Genomic DNA, 14,765 nt, shown 5'->3' on the forward strand with positions numbered 1-14,765 from the left:
AGGCTGCGCCCCCCCCGCTTTCTTCCTGGCCGCCGCGGAGACGACCGAGTCCGGGGTCGGCTGTGCCCGAAGGCACAAGGGGGCCGCGTCCGGGACCCGGTACTTCTTCTGGTACCGATCCCTCTAGCCGGCGTCGTGGATGGGTTCTTGAGGAGGGCAAGGCCCTCATCCCAAATATCATCCAGTAGAGGTACAGAGAGGACCGTCTTCCTCTTGGCCTCGCGCCGTTGATAAAGGAAACCTTCCTTCTTCTTCTCTTCCGGGCAGAGCTGGAAAAGCTCGGATGCCCTGGCAATCATGGAGTTAAACTATCCAATCTCGTCGGGCGAGGAAGCCCGGGTGGGAGGTGACGACGGCAGATCCTCGTCGTAAACCTCGTCGTCCGTACCCGTATCATCTCCACGAGTCGTGGACGGGGAGGAGGGCTGAACAGGGCGCGATGGCTGAAAAGGAGGTGGAGGATGAATCCTTCTTCTCTTAGGGGGAGGGCTCCCAGAAGGGCCTGGCTCTGGGTCCCCCGTCGGGAGCGGTTCCTCCGCTGGTGGTAACGGCAGTCTCGCCCTTATCTCCGAGCATAAGGACTGTATACCCAACAAAATGGCCGCCGAGTTGTCTTGCGGCACTGGTTGAGGGGAGTCCGACGGGCGGTTAGGGGCCCCGTCGGCACCCTCGACGTTATCGTCGTCTCCTACGTCGGGATCCCTCCCGGCAGGCTGGTCTTCTTCCACGCCAACGCCGTGGCTTAAGACTTCGATCAGCTCTTCCTCAGAGGTTGAGGCCGAATCCACGACGACCTCCTGCCCCCCCTTTTTCTTCTCCGTCGGAGGTTTCACAGGGGTCCTGTCGATGGGCATAAAAGAGGACTCCCTCCGCGGTGGCAGGGAGACTGAGCCCCGAGGTCGCCACCACTGGTGTAGCCTCCAAAGGCTGAGCCAGGGCCGCCGCGACTGTCTCGATAGAGGCCTTGGCCGGATGGATTAAGGCTTTCACCACCTTAGGTTCGCTCACCGCCTTCTCCTTGGGGGGGGGAGGGTCACTGCCTCGCTCCCCCTCCGATGGGGCCATCGAGCTCGACCGGGGTCTCTCCAGGAGCTTCGCCGGGTGCTCGGCCTTCCTCTTACCCGAACCAGAGCGTTGGCTCGTGGTTTATGGTGCCGGGGAGGATGCGCCCTGCCTGGCGCCCGTAGAGCCCGACCATTCGGCGCTCCCGGTGCCAGCAGACTTGCGGTGCTTGGCCTTGTGTTGGACCTCCGTCGCCGGGGCGTCCTCAAAGGTCTTAGAAGACCGCTCGGACTTCTTCTTCTTCGTCTTCTCGCCTGACGGGCACTTCCCTTCCAGCCAGTTGGCGAGACGTTGATGGCGGTCCTTCATGGTCCGCTCCGACATATTGCCGCAAAACGCACAGTCCTTCTCCACGTGCGTCTTGTCCTCATGTAGGCAGTAAAGACAAAAGGAGTGTTCGTCCTCCTTAAAGACAATCTGAAGCTGCCATCCAGGGCAGACCCTGAACAGCTTTCCGGGCGTCGAGCTTCCCTTCTCCTGGGCCATGTCCGAGATGGGCCTGAGAAACTTCTGGAGTCCTCCAAAAGCGTGGCTCGATGAAATCTTCACCCTTGAGGGGCGTAGACGAATCCGGCACGGGTCCCCGTTGATCGGATGAAGAAACGGTGGAGCTTGAGGCTCTTTTGACCGAAAAATAGAAGTTTTTTGAGAAAAAACGTGAAAAAATAGCACTAACGCTCGAGAGCAATAGCACGAGGATCCCAACACTTGAACGTTCGGTAAAAATCTGAAGATGGCTGCCAGAGGCGGGGCTTAGGTAGAGGGCAGTCATTGGCTGTGGTCAGTATGACGCAGAGATCAGTGATTGGTTACTACTACGAAACACAGATCAGAAACGAAACTGATACTGATTTTTTCTTTACCGAGGATTCCCAGCCTGACGACGGGGAATATTCATGAGCATGTGAATCCATGCCAGACCCCATGCTGGAGAACTGGAGTGACCTACAAACCAATGGGTTGGTGGAGAGGTTTAATAGAACTATGAAGAGCATGATGGGTGCTTTAGAAGAACCCCTTAGAAGAGAGTGGGACCTTCTACTGCCATGCCCTCACTTTGCTTATAGAGAAGTCCCTCAGGAAGGGGTTGGCTTCAGCCCCTTTGAGCTCCTCTATGGTCATCCAGTTAGAGGTCCATTGGCCTAATCAAGGAAGGGTTGGAGAGTGCTCCTTCCCACAAGCCAGTGAGAGTCACTGACAATGGGTTAAGTCTCCAAAGGAGAAAGACACCCGATGACAGAAGCTTCTGATAACTTGAAAGCTTGTCAGGCTCTGGTTAAACATTGGCGTGACCAGAAGGCCAACATGGTTGAGTTTACTCAAGACCAGCTAGTTCTAGTTATGGTACCTAGAAGGCAGAGGGTCATACAGGACAAATGGATTGGACCCTTCAAGGTTGTGGGCATACTTGGAGAGGTCAATTATTTGGTGGACTTGGGCAATCCCAAGGAGGCCCCCAGGGTCTTTCACACCAACCGGCTAAAGGCCTATGTATCCAGACCAGACCTAGGAGCTTTGCTCTTAGCATCTGATCAAGAGGAGGAAAGTTAACCTCTACCTACCTGACGTTCTCAGGGGACAGCCTTTAGATGGGAAAATAGGAGTTCATCTCTCTTCTGACTCTGAAACAACAGGAGTGCACATCTCTTTTAAATCAGTTTGCCTCCCTGTTTTCACTGACACCAGGGCTTGACCCCTTGGGGCCAGCACTGGTGACTGTCTCCCTGTCAAAAGCAGCGGTTACAGAATATCAGACCATGTAAGAACCCACATAAAGGAAGAGGTCAAGAAGATGCTTGATCTTGGGGTAATAGAGCCATCTACAAGTCCGTGGGCTAGTCCAGTTGTACTAGTACCAAAGGTAGGTTCCAAGGAGTTGAGATTCTGTGTGGATTATAGAGCTCTCAATGCAGTCACCATGACTGATGCCGATCCTTTACCCAAGACAGATTAACTGGTGGATAAACTTGGTTCAGCCAAGTACCTCAGTACATTTGACCTAACCTCAGGCTATTGGCAAATAGCTCCGACAGACCATGTCAAGGAGAAAACTGCATTCTGAATGGGATGGAGGACTTCTTCATGGCATACTTGGATGACATTGCAGTTTTCAACCCCACTTGGGAAGAGCATATTGACCACTTAGGATATGTTTTACAGGCTCTAGAGCAAGCCCATCGGACCATAAAGGCAAGCAAATGTCAAATTGGTCAGAATAAAGGGGTCTACCTTGGACATGCCTAGCAAAGTACAAGATGTACAAGACTGGTCCACCCCTACTACTCAAACCCATGGGAGAGCCTTTTTAGGTCTCACTGGTTACTATAGGAACTTCATGGAGAACTACAGGACCACAGCTTCTCCCTTGAATGTGATCTCAGCCAATTTCCCCAAGAAGGTCAGTTGGAATGAGGAGTGCACTTTGTCAAGCTCCTGTCTTGAGTGTTCCTGATTTAAACCAATTGTTTATTGTACAAACTGATGCTTCACATACAAGAATAGGTGCAGTTCTGAGTCAGCTGGATGGGAAAGGCAGGGAACATCCCATCCACTTCATCAGTAGGAAACTGAAGGACCGAGCAACAAGGTGGGCAACGATAGAATGTGAATGCTTTGCCACTGTGTGGTATTTGAAGAAGTTTAGACCATACTTGTATTCATCTACTTTTGTAATTCAAACAGACTACCAACCCTTGAGATAGTTAATGCAGATTAAGGGGGGAAAATCCTAAATTGTTAAGATGGTCATTCAGCCTTCAGGGGTTTGATTTCACCATAGAACACAAGTCAGGGTGTAATCACCGAAACGCTGATGGTCTCTCCAGAAAGTATGACCGACTGGAGCAAGGAGATTCATCCAGGAGTGGATTAAATCCTCCTGTCCCTTAGTCTGGGGGGGGGGGGACGAGTGTTAGGGAGAATTCTCAGAAATGTGCCAATTCCCTCCACTTTAGAGACCCCCCAGCAACTTTGATGGATTATGAGGACTGGATTTGTTTTACCCTGGGAGAGCGAGACCCTTCCCCCCCCCCCTCTCTCATGTAGTTTAATGTGATTTTATACACTTTTTGGTTATGGAGTCTAACCAACTCCATAGGCATCATCTTTTACAATTGAGTCACAAAGCACCTTCAGTTTTCCCAAGGTTTAAATACCTTCTCTGGGATCAACTACTGTTTCCCAGAGCAGTAAAGTGAAACTGACTTTACTTAGTATTGTACTTGCTAGACCCAGCACACCCCATCTTACAATTGAGTGCTGCATTGCTTACTTAGTATCCCCTGTGTCTAAATGCTCAAGTAACATTTTTTATGTTACCCTTTCCTCAATTGACTGTCTAGTGGCAGTGGTTTTGTTTTGAACTACCTTGGTTTGCATTTACCACGACCGTTCGTGGCTATGGTAAAGTAACCACGGGGGGCATCTTTTTCAAAATGGAGCCCAGCGATCTTTGCTAAAATGGTGCCCGGTCTTCTTTTTTCGCCAGGTCTTTGTGGAAAGATCCTTCTAGAGAGTTTCTCTGCGTGCCAAACCAGGTTTGGTCGCTTGTTCATTTCGCCTTTGGCGGGGTTTCAGGAGTGAAACCCGGCTCTGGCTCCAGCGTGTTTGGGGTAGGCAGGAAGTGAGGGAGGTGCCCGAAACTCCTTGTGCTTAGTCTTCTAGGAGACCCAAATGCACTCTGTGGTGTTTGGCTTGCTGACTGTCCGGCAAGGACAGCCACCCTGCTGGGTGAGTGACAGCTAGGCTGGAATGAATGGGAGAGAACTGAATAAAAGGCAAGTCTTTTGGCTTGGAAGGCAGAGTCGACCACTGGACGAAGGAACCGAAGAAGAGCTTGAAGAGGACACCTGCTGCAACTCCTCGACCGTTGGTGGGGAAGCCGTGCTGTAGTGACTACTTGCCAAGTTTGCATCAACATAGAAGCCCCTGCAAGGATGACTTCAGCCTTTGAGTTGGTGGGACCAATCAACTCCAAAGTAAGCCACCTGGACACCCATCTCAGAGCTGGTTGAATTTCCTCAGAGTGCTGCAGGAAACTGTATAGCCAGGGATAGGGACACCAGATTGTGTGCGTTACTTTTAAGCTTGCCTAAAGCTTTTGGAAGATCCTCCAACTCCCACGAAGCAGGACTGACCAAGCCTGAGCCCCCTCAGCAGAGTGCGGGACCCCAGGAAGCAAGGCCAGTCCACCTTGACAGCCAGGAACTGCGCTTCTTGCCATTTGCTGTACCGCAAGGAGCTGAAACGCGAAACAGCCACTGAAAGTAAAGAAATGTTACATGAAAAGTGGGATAGGAATCACTAAGTAACACCCCAGCACATAGGGTGGTGTGTGCTGGTCCCACAAAGAAAAAAGTAAGACGGGGATCATCTTACTATTCTTGGGAACGGTAGTTCACCCAAGAAAATGTAATTAAATATTCAGAAAAGTCCAAGGGACTTTCCAGTGGCACTGCACCTTAAAGGTGCAGTGTGTCAGTATAAAAAAGGCATAGGCTTATGGAGTTTGTCAGACTCCATAAACAGTAAAACACAAAAATCCCAATCAGGAATAACATATGGGAGAGTGAGAAAAGGTCTACTCACTCAGGTGGAAAAAGTCACAAGTCCAGAAAAAGAGCAGGGGGTCTCTAAGGTTGAAGGGAATTCGCACAGAAATGAAAATTCTCCTTAACAGCAATACTGGGAAGACAGCATTATTAATGATCTAGAATCAAGCAGAACTATTTAGGAGACTCTTCTGACCAAAGAATACTTTACCTCAAGTAGTGTCTAAAGCAGAATCTCTCAGTAAGGAGATGTTGCCAACATGGTTTCCCTACATATATCTGCAAAAGACATCCTGAATTATAGCTAAGTGCTGTATCCAGCCGTTCTGTTGTACTGCCTAGAATGAAGGACATACCAAACTTTAAAATGCAATAAACCGTTTTCTGGAACACATTAATACTTTTTAAACTCATTGCACTCACCTATAAACAAAACATGGAAAAAAAATATCATGGCAAAATAATCAACGCTGACAGCAGTTATGTGCTTAGATTAAAAATTAAAAACATTTAAACTTTGAAATCATACGATCAAATGTACATTGAAACAAACTATTTAACAACGACCTTCGGGCAATACATTTATGCATCTTGATTTCACTTTGTTTTTGTCCACTGAACACAAATGTACATGAAAGGATACTAAAACTTCTATCTGTGATTTCTAAATGCCATAAATTAATTCGGAGGTCATCCGCCGACAAGTAGGTTTCATGATCACTATTTACTGAAATTGAGTTTATGTGATACGTATGAGCATTTGCAAATATTCTTCGAGGGCTTGCTTCTACCATTAGGTCCATGGGTTTCAGAATAGGTACCTAAGATTTAAAACAAAGAAGTGACAAATACACCTGGGTCACAATTTTATTTCACTATGAACAGTGCGAAATATAGTTTAAAAACAGAAAGTCTACAATTACTAAGTGAGCTGCCCAAAGAGCCTAATGCAGGGTGCCCCACCCTGCCCTTTGAAGGTATGTTCTGCCCTGTTAAGTCCAGTTTTGAAAATCTGTTTTGAAAGTTTGATGTTCGCCTTTCAGAAATATGTTTTGCCTGGTAAACCTAGGTTATTGCTCTGCACCAGATCCAAGGCTTCACTTTTTTCTTGATTTTTCATTTCTTTATTGATTACATAAACGCAGAAAAAAAACGAACACCTCAAAGCATAAGCATCAACAATTCTTCTTTAACTTCTACACCCTCCACCTTTCCCTGACTTTGCATACTGGGAGAAAAAAATATAACATGAAACCATTACATACACCATCCAAACTTATGAGTGGTCGTACACTCGAGAAGGCTTCAGCAACTCACAATCTTATCAGACTAGGTAGGGGCAGACTAGGTAGGTACCCTATCAGACTAGGTAGGGTAAGGTAGCCCACTTCACCTCCGAGGGTCTAGCCTTGTTCAACATGCCTGGTTTTCCATCTCAAAAATATTGCTTGCTTTACATACCCATTGCCTTTCACTTAGCAATGTGCCCCTTTTCGTGGTTCTAGACCCTACTGAGTGGAAGAAATTCCATGGAGCAGGTTATTTTGAATTGAATTAAAATGTTATTTCCATCGAGCTCATACACAAGTGCTTCAGAGCGCGGCAAGGGAAGGGGAACAGGGGAGAACAAAACAATAATCTTACTAGGCCCAGTGACATTGAGAACGCGCAAGTGCATGGAAGGGGGGAGAAATGGAGAGTGTGGAGCAACAGAGAAAACAGATAATAATAAATTAATAAAATAAAGGCAACAAACAATGGTAGTGCAGCCAGCGAGTGGCAAGTGCTGGGTTTAAGGCAGCAGACAGGGAAGGTCTGATAAGTGCAGGAAGAAAAAACGGGGGTGGGGGGTAACTGTGTGGATACAGATAGAGACCCCAGTAAAAGGGGTGGCCCGGAGGCAGTGCAGGAGGGTGGCATGGTGAGCAGGTACCTGGGCCCGGAGGGCAGAGGGTGACCAGGTGCACGGTGCCGAGAGTGGACAGATCAGCAGAGGAGGGAGTTGGGGGGAGAAGGCAGAACCAAAGAGGAAGGTCTTGAGGTGCTTCCAGAACCGGAGATGGTTCTTTAGAGTGGCACCGAGGCTGTTCCAGAGGGAGGGCCTGGCCGAAGACAGATCTGCCCCGAGCTTGTTTCTTTGAAAAACAAATGACCCTGAAGGAGGTAGAGGAGCGAAGAGCTCGAGAGGGGAGGTATTTGCGGAGGGATAGCTGAAGGTATTTTGGACCCAGGCCCCAGAAAGCCTTGTGGACAATGCAGAGGGTTTTGAATGTAATACTTGCATCCACTGGGAGCCAATGGAGAGATTTCAGAGCTGGAGGGATACAATCCCAGGGCTTGAGGCCAAGTACAAGCACAAGTCTTGCAGTCCTGTTCTGGATTAGTTGCAGAGGGGTGAGAGTACAGGCAGGTAGATTTAGTAAGAGGCTGTTAAAATAGTCCAACCTAGAGAGAACCAGAGCCTGGGGGATAGTGAGCTTCTGGGGGAAGGAGAGGAAAGAGAGTACCTCTGAGAAGGAGCAGTAGGAAGTTTGACTTTTTAGAGACATCAGAGATGTGGGCAGAAAAGGAAAGTCAGGAGTCAGCGATGACCCTGAGGTTCTTAGTCTCACGGGCGGGGATAGGAGGAGGGCCAAGGGAGGCCGGCCAGAGAATGAGGGGAAAGTATGGTGAGCCAATGTGGAGGATTTACGTCTTGCTGGGAATCAAAGATAGTTGGTGGAACACCAATCTTGAATGGAAGTTAGGCAATCACCACCAACTATCTTTGATTCCCAGCAAGACGTAAATCCTCCACATTGGCTCACCATACTTTCCCCTCATTCTCTGGCCGGCCTCCCTTGTTAGGCAATCAGGTGAGAGAAGGAGAAGAGGTGGCCAAGGGCAGCCTGAAAATGAGTTTGTTGCCAGCGTAGCATTGGACATTTGAGCAGGAAATGGCAATGCAGTGGGTGAGAGTTGCCAGGTATTGGTTGAAAAGCCAGGGTGAGAAGTTAGACCCCCTGGGGAACACCACAGGTAGAGAGGAAGATAGATGATAGGCAGAAACCAAGTTGGACCTGGGAGGGTCGATCGGAGAGGAAAGAGGTCAGCCAGGCCAGAGCCTGATCAGTGATCCCCAGGTTATCATGAACACGGTTGAGCAGGATGGTATGGCGGACCGTGTCGAAGGCAGAGGAGAGATCAAGTAGGATGAGGACAGAGGGAATGTTAGAGAGTCTAGGTTGGAGAGCAGATCCTCACGGATATTCAGCAGTTTCCGTGCTTCGGCCAGCTCTGAAACAAGACATATGGTAATGGAGACAGCCAACAGAATCAGAATGAAGGTTAAGCTGAGAGATGGCCAGCTTTTCTAGGAGTTTGCCCAGAAAGGGAGTAATGGAGATTGGGCAATAGTTGGCCGCAAATGTATGCAATAGTTGGCCGCACATGAAGGGTCAGCTGTGGGTTTCTTGAGGAGAGGATGCACAAGGGAGTGCTTCAGAGGGGAGGCGTAGGATCCTGAGGCAAAGGAGTGGTTGCAAAAATCGGCAAGGGCTGGAGCGAGGGTATCAATTTGATCCTTGATGGTTTTAGAGGAACAGGGATGAACCAGTTTCTTGAACTGTGTTCTTCAGAAGAGGGGCTTCCCACACTTCTGTCTAACCTGATTCCCTTTCACCTTTTGTGGCACAGCCTCTTATAATGCAGTGGAATGGGGATACTTTTGTATCACCCTGGATTTTTACGAGAATTGAGGTTTTGCCGCAGCAGATTTCATTTAGTTTTTTTTTTTTTTTTTACAGATTTTGACACACATATGTGGGGGTTGGTTTTAGGGCAATCATTAATGGAGGGGGACTAAGGAGGGGGCATACATTTGCAGCAAATTCAACAATTACAACAACAAAAAATGTGATGAAATCTACAGCGATGCAAAAAAACGTGGCAAAAATCACAGGTGTTAGGACAGTTTTTCTAAAGTCCAAAACACTCCAAGACTACACAGGAATCACAAGAGACTTAAGGTAAGTAATACCCAAGCCAACAAAGTACCTCAGCACAGAAGAAGAGTTTGCAGCAGGAGGACTTCAGGATCTGCTGCCAAAAACCTGGTAGTTGAATTCTGTTATCATGAAGATAGGACACTGGAAGGACTTTTGGAGCAAGGATCACACCGAAGGCCCTTTCTTCACGTCTGGATGTGGTTCTGTGGTTTTGGCACTGTAAAGGACCGGAGGGGGGGTGTCTGTGCTCTCTATATGGTAGAGGAGAGGCACAGAGGACCCCAGCCAAGATTTTCTATGCGGTAGCTATGGTCGAGCAATCAAGGCCTAGCTTTTCAGGAGGTAATGCAGGCTGGTTCTTAAGCACAGTGTAGTCCCCAAGCCCCCACAAAGGAATGTCCACACACTCTATTACTGAAAACACAGTCTTTATATAATATTAAAAGGTATGTACACTATCACAATAACGCACTTTGTACTCAGAAATCAACAATGGTAAACATATACAATTCTAAAGTGGTACCACCAATATTATCAGATCTCATTAAAGTGCATCAGCTATACTTTTAGAATGTCACACAGATCAATAACAAGGAAACCAGCAATAGAGATAGGAAGGAAAGCAAGATGGTTGACACAATTGGCAGAATACTGGCCCCCGTTACCTAGACATAGTTCTGTGTGGAGATCCCCCCTCTCCCCCCCACCTGGGCAACCTGTAAAATAAAGATCTAGCACAAGCCCAGTCCGTATATTGAACAATACTCTTATTCTCTCCTATAATGTTTTTAACCCTCAATGTACCTGGCGGAGTAGAGTTCTTCGAAGAAGCGTCGACGGATCCTTCTTGAGCGACTCCCTTTAAAGCAGGAGCCACGGATCGTCGAGAGGCGTCGAAGAAGGTGAACTTTGCTTCGACAATGTCGATGAGAAGTTCAAGGGTGCCAAGACCACGACGTCGATCCAGGGGGTGCTGGTCGGCGACGTCCTGCGAGGATGAGGTGTGCGGGGCACCTCGGCGATTGATTGTTCAGGACCGCAAAGAGTTTCTGAAGAACTGTGGCCCAGCAAGGGCATCGAGTCGTCGAAGTCTTTGTGGTTTCTGGGTGGTGGGAAACCCACCGGCGGATTCTCCTCAGCAGGTCGGCGGCCTTGACTTTCTCCGGCGGGACAAAGCGGTCGATGTTGCAGACAAGGGATTCCTTCGATTCAAATGTTCTTGCTCCGGTCGTCTGCGGCACGGCGGCAAGCGGTCCCCTCCTCTGGGACAACACGACTTCGATGGGCCTCCAACGGTTACACAAACCTGCGAACCCTGGTCAACGGCAATGGACTTCGACAGCGGCGAAGTCCTGGTGCTTCACTTCATTCTCCTCAGCGGTCCCGTCTCGGGTCGGCAGCCTTTCGAGGGTCTGAATTCCAGGGAACTTCGGCGAAGGTTAGCGGTGCTTGATGGTCCCTCGGAGCACGGGAAGAGGGCGCCTTACCAGGTCCTCTCTCGGATCAGTCTTCGACGAATTTGGCAGCTTTAAGATCAGGTCGAAGCAAATGCAACAGCAAGAAGTCTTCTTCCAGCTGGGCATCGAGGATCAGCAGTTCCAGTTACTCTTCAAGTGTAGACACATCTTCTAAATAATTTCCAGTGGTGAGAGGTCCCCAGATATACTATCCTGTCTCTCATCCACACTGCTGGCTCACACTCAGTAGCCAATCATACAGAAGGGCATTCATGCAGTCAGCCAGCCAATCAGGCACACAGTGCATTCAGGCCATCGTCCTCCCTCTCAGACACTCACAACAAGGAATGTGGATTGGGACAAGTACCCAGCCATTCAACACTACACACTGCATTCAGGCCAGTTTCGGGCAGGGCTGTCTCAGTCTTTGTCCCTCATACCAGAAACCAGATAGCCACAAAAAGAAGTGCATATTGGTCACACACTCCATTAACCCAGGTCCCGTCCACAGGGTGTACCCACAACATAGTCACTGGGAAGGCTCCAGCCAGTCTGGACTGGACTTCACAACACCATATATGGAACTTCCACCCAACAGCCAGTCAGGGGGGAAGGGACAGAGTCAGGGCTTCCCAGGACTTTGGGAAAACAAGGTAACAGGCAATAGAAATCAAGAGGCCACAGGGGCCATCTTGTTTTCCATCAGGAATCAACTGATTCCAATGGCAGGGCCTGTGTATCCCAAAATGGAGGATACTCAGAGAACCTGTCAAATTCAGCATGGAGCTGCCACCAGCCCATACCCTGCTCTGTGGGCCACCCACAGGTGACCACAAACATACACTAGGGGCACAGGGTTGCACCACTCACCCATGGGTGCCATAAGGGTATCCCATGGGTCTGTTCACCAAACCAAAAGAGAGCTGCACCGCCAGGAGTCCCACATTAACTCCTGCACGGAAAACACGACAGAACACATGATAAAAAGGCAGTAAAGGACAAGGATACGGAGGCCCTGTCCCTCCGATGAATTTCCAGCATCCCAGGCACCCTTTTCAAGAACAAGATAAATACTGCATATCGCCGGTCAGATTCTTGTCATTTGCAGGGTCCAGCACTCTGGTGAGGGGAATTTTCGGACTCTATTCACGTCTCTTGAGGCAAGATTCGGAAGACTGTACCGCACAATGGCTTGAGGTCCCAGGGTATTGCAGCCCCGCAGGGTTGCACCACAAGGAGGGATGGCTTAAAATGCAGGTCTTCAAGTCCAGTGGAACTCACCAGGCTCTGGATCAGGGTTGTCATTTTCGGAGCTTCCAGGTCAATTGGAAGGAAGGGCTACAGCAGACTAGTTACACAGCAGGCTCTCCAGTCACTGGAAATCATCTCAGCTGTGTTTTCTTCATCTTCCTCTTTGGTTTCAATGGGCGACTACCTCTTCAGCTTCCAGGATCGGAACAGGAACCCAGCCAATGAAGCAGCTATGCAACTTTCAAACTTGGGGGTGTTGGCAATCCTTTTAGGACAGCCAGTGTCCCAGTTTTAACTAAATCCTTGCAGTCAGGCCGGAAGACAGTGCTGCAGAGTGTTGGACTACTCCCACGCTTCCTGCCTTCACAGACATTCTGGAGCCTGGGCGGGGAATCCATAGGATTCCTACCAAAGACAAAATTGACACAAAGTATTTTCCTGCCCTGGAGGTCGGGGGAAGGAACAAGAAAGGATAAGGAACACTAAAAAGGCAAAAAAAGAAAAAAAAGACAGGCCATTTTGGTAAAATGAGCACCCATGAGTGCCTTTACCAGGGCTGTGGAAACTGCTTGCGGTAAAGGTGCAGCAAATTAGTTAAAAGATTCACTGCCACCAGCCATTAAAGTTAAGCTTGTCCCTGTAACGGAAATGTTACAGTTAAAAGGGGATTATTGCATCTCCCCAGCACTCCACATAAGATGGGATGTGCTGGTTTCATTTAACAAAAATGTAAAAGGGATGCAAAGATCCTTTCTACCCTTGGGAACTAGTTCTCACAAGGTTAGACAGAGAAAGTTAAAAGGGGAGCCCAAAGGGCAACCCTGCAACAATAAAAAGGTATATACCAACAGTTGTTTAAGAGGACACAATTAAAGATACTATGGGGAGCCTTAAAAATGACACCCATAAAAAGAGGAACAAGTTACTTTCTTACCTGGTAACGTTCTTTCGATGGGATGGTCCGACGACGTATTCCATATCTATGACATGTAATCACCACAGCTGTGCTGCTTCGGAAACTTTTTCGGCGTCTGCGTCCTGCGTCGATGACGTCGATGCGCCGCCGTCGAGGACCTCCTCCGACGTCCGACGTCATCCGATGTGATAAGTAGGACGCACGACGCCAGTAGCCTCAGTTGTAGTTTTTTCCCCCCGAACGTGTGACATTAGTCAACTGCCAGTCCGACACAAAGCCTTGCGGAACGTAAGCTGCAATCGCAACAGAAATTCTGCAGCGGGGAAGGCAGGGTGGGAGCGATATGGAATACGTCGTCGGACCATCCCATCGAAAGAACGTTACCAGGTAAGAAAGTAACTTGTTCTTCGAGGGGATTGGGTCCTCCGACGTATTCCATATCTATGACAGACTCCCAAAGCAGTACCAAATCAAGGAGGAGGGAAAGAATTTAGAAACAAAATTTAGAATAGCCAATCAAATAGCAGAGCAAAGGACCGCCTTGCCAAAGGCCAGATCCTGCCCTCTGATGGAATCGAGGGAATAATGCCGTACAAATGTATGTACTGAAGCCCAGGTGGCAGCATCACAGATGTTGCGAATAGGAACACCCCTCTGCAGGGCAGTAGATGCAGCCACGCCCCTGGTAGAATGGGCCCGCAAGCCAGCCGGTGGGTCCTTACCCGCCAAGCGGTAACACTCCGAGATGGCCAAAATAATCCAGCGTGACAAAGTCTGTTTCGTCACAGCTTGCCCCAAGCGCTTACCAGCGTAACCAATAAAGAGTTGATCGTCCACTCTGACCCGGGACATGCGAGAAACATAAAAGCTCAAAGCTCTCCTAGGATCAAGCCTATGGAGCCTCTCCTCTTCCTTACCAGGATGCGGAGGAGGATAGAAAGCCGGAAGAACAATCTTCTGGGCCAAATGAAATTCCGTCACTACCTTTGGAAGAAAAGAAGGACGAACTCGAAGGACAACCCTGTCCTTGTGAAATACAGTGAAGGGTGGCTTAACAGAAAGTGCCTGTAACTCACTCACTCTGCGAGCGGAAGTAACCGCAACTAGAAACGCAGTTTTCAAAGTCAACAGCCTCAAAGGGCAAGAATGTAAAGGCTCAAACGGAGCACCCATAAGAAACCTAAGAACAAGGTTTAAATCCCAACCGGGCACCAGGAAAGGCGACGGAGGGAACACATTAGTGAGCCCTTTCAGAAACTGTGAAATTAAAGGGATTTTAAAGTAAGAACATTCTTCAGATGAGCGCTTAAAGATGGACAGCGCCGCCAGGTAACCTTTAATGGTACCCACTTGCAAGCCCCTGTGGGCCAAAGAAAGCAAAAAGGACAGAACCATGGGGATGTCACATGCAAAAGGATCCACATTCTCAACTCTGCACCAGTCGCAGAACTTACGCCAACGGCAACGGTACAGAGACTTAGTTGCGGGCCTTCGGGCCGAAAGCAACACCTCCATCACGTCTTCAGGGAGGACCCAATCCTTA

At 48.9% G+C, this 14,765-nt stretch overlaps 1 protein-coding gene across 2 annotated transcripts in view; it reads right to left on the reverse strand.

Moving 5' to 3' along the window:
* PPP2R2D (protein phosphatase 2 regulatory subunit Bdelta) overlaps positions 1–14,765 on the reverse strand; it is a 306,643-nt gene that overhangs the window by 114,685 nt on the left and 177,193 nt on the right. For both annotated transcript variants that reach the window (XM_069611440.1, XM_069611441.1), the window contains one exon: positions 6,256–6,433. In XM_069611440.1, the coding sequence (XP_069467541.1) occupies positions 6,256–6,433 (178 nt within the window). The remainder of the gene's footprint in view (positions 1–6,255; positions 6,434–14,765) is intronic.

Source organism: Ambystoma mexicanum, chromosome 8, assembly GCF_040938575.1.
Source record: "Ambystoma mexicanum isolate Mex_15411 chromosome 8, UKY_AmexF1_1, whole genome shotgun sequence".
Classification (NCBI taxonomy): domain Eukaryota; kingdom Metazoa; phylum Chordata; class Amphibia; order Caudata; family Ambystomatidae; genus Ambystoma; species Ambystoma mexicanum.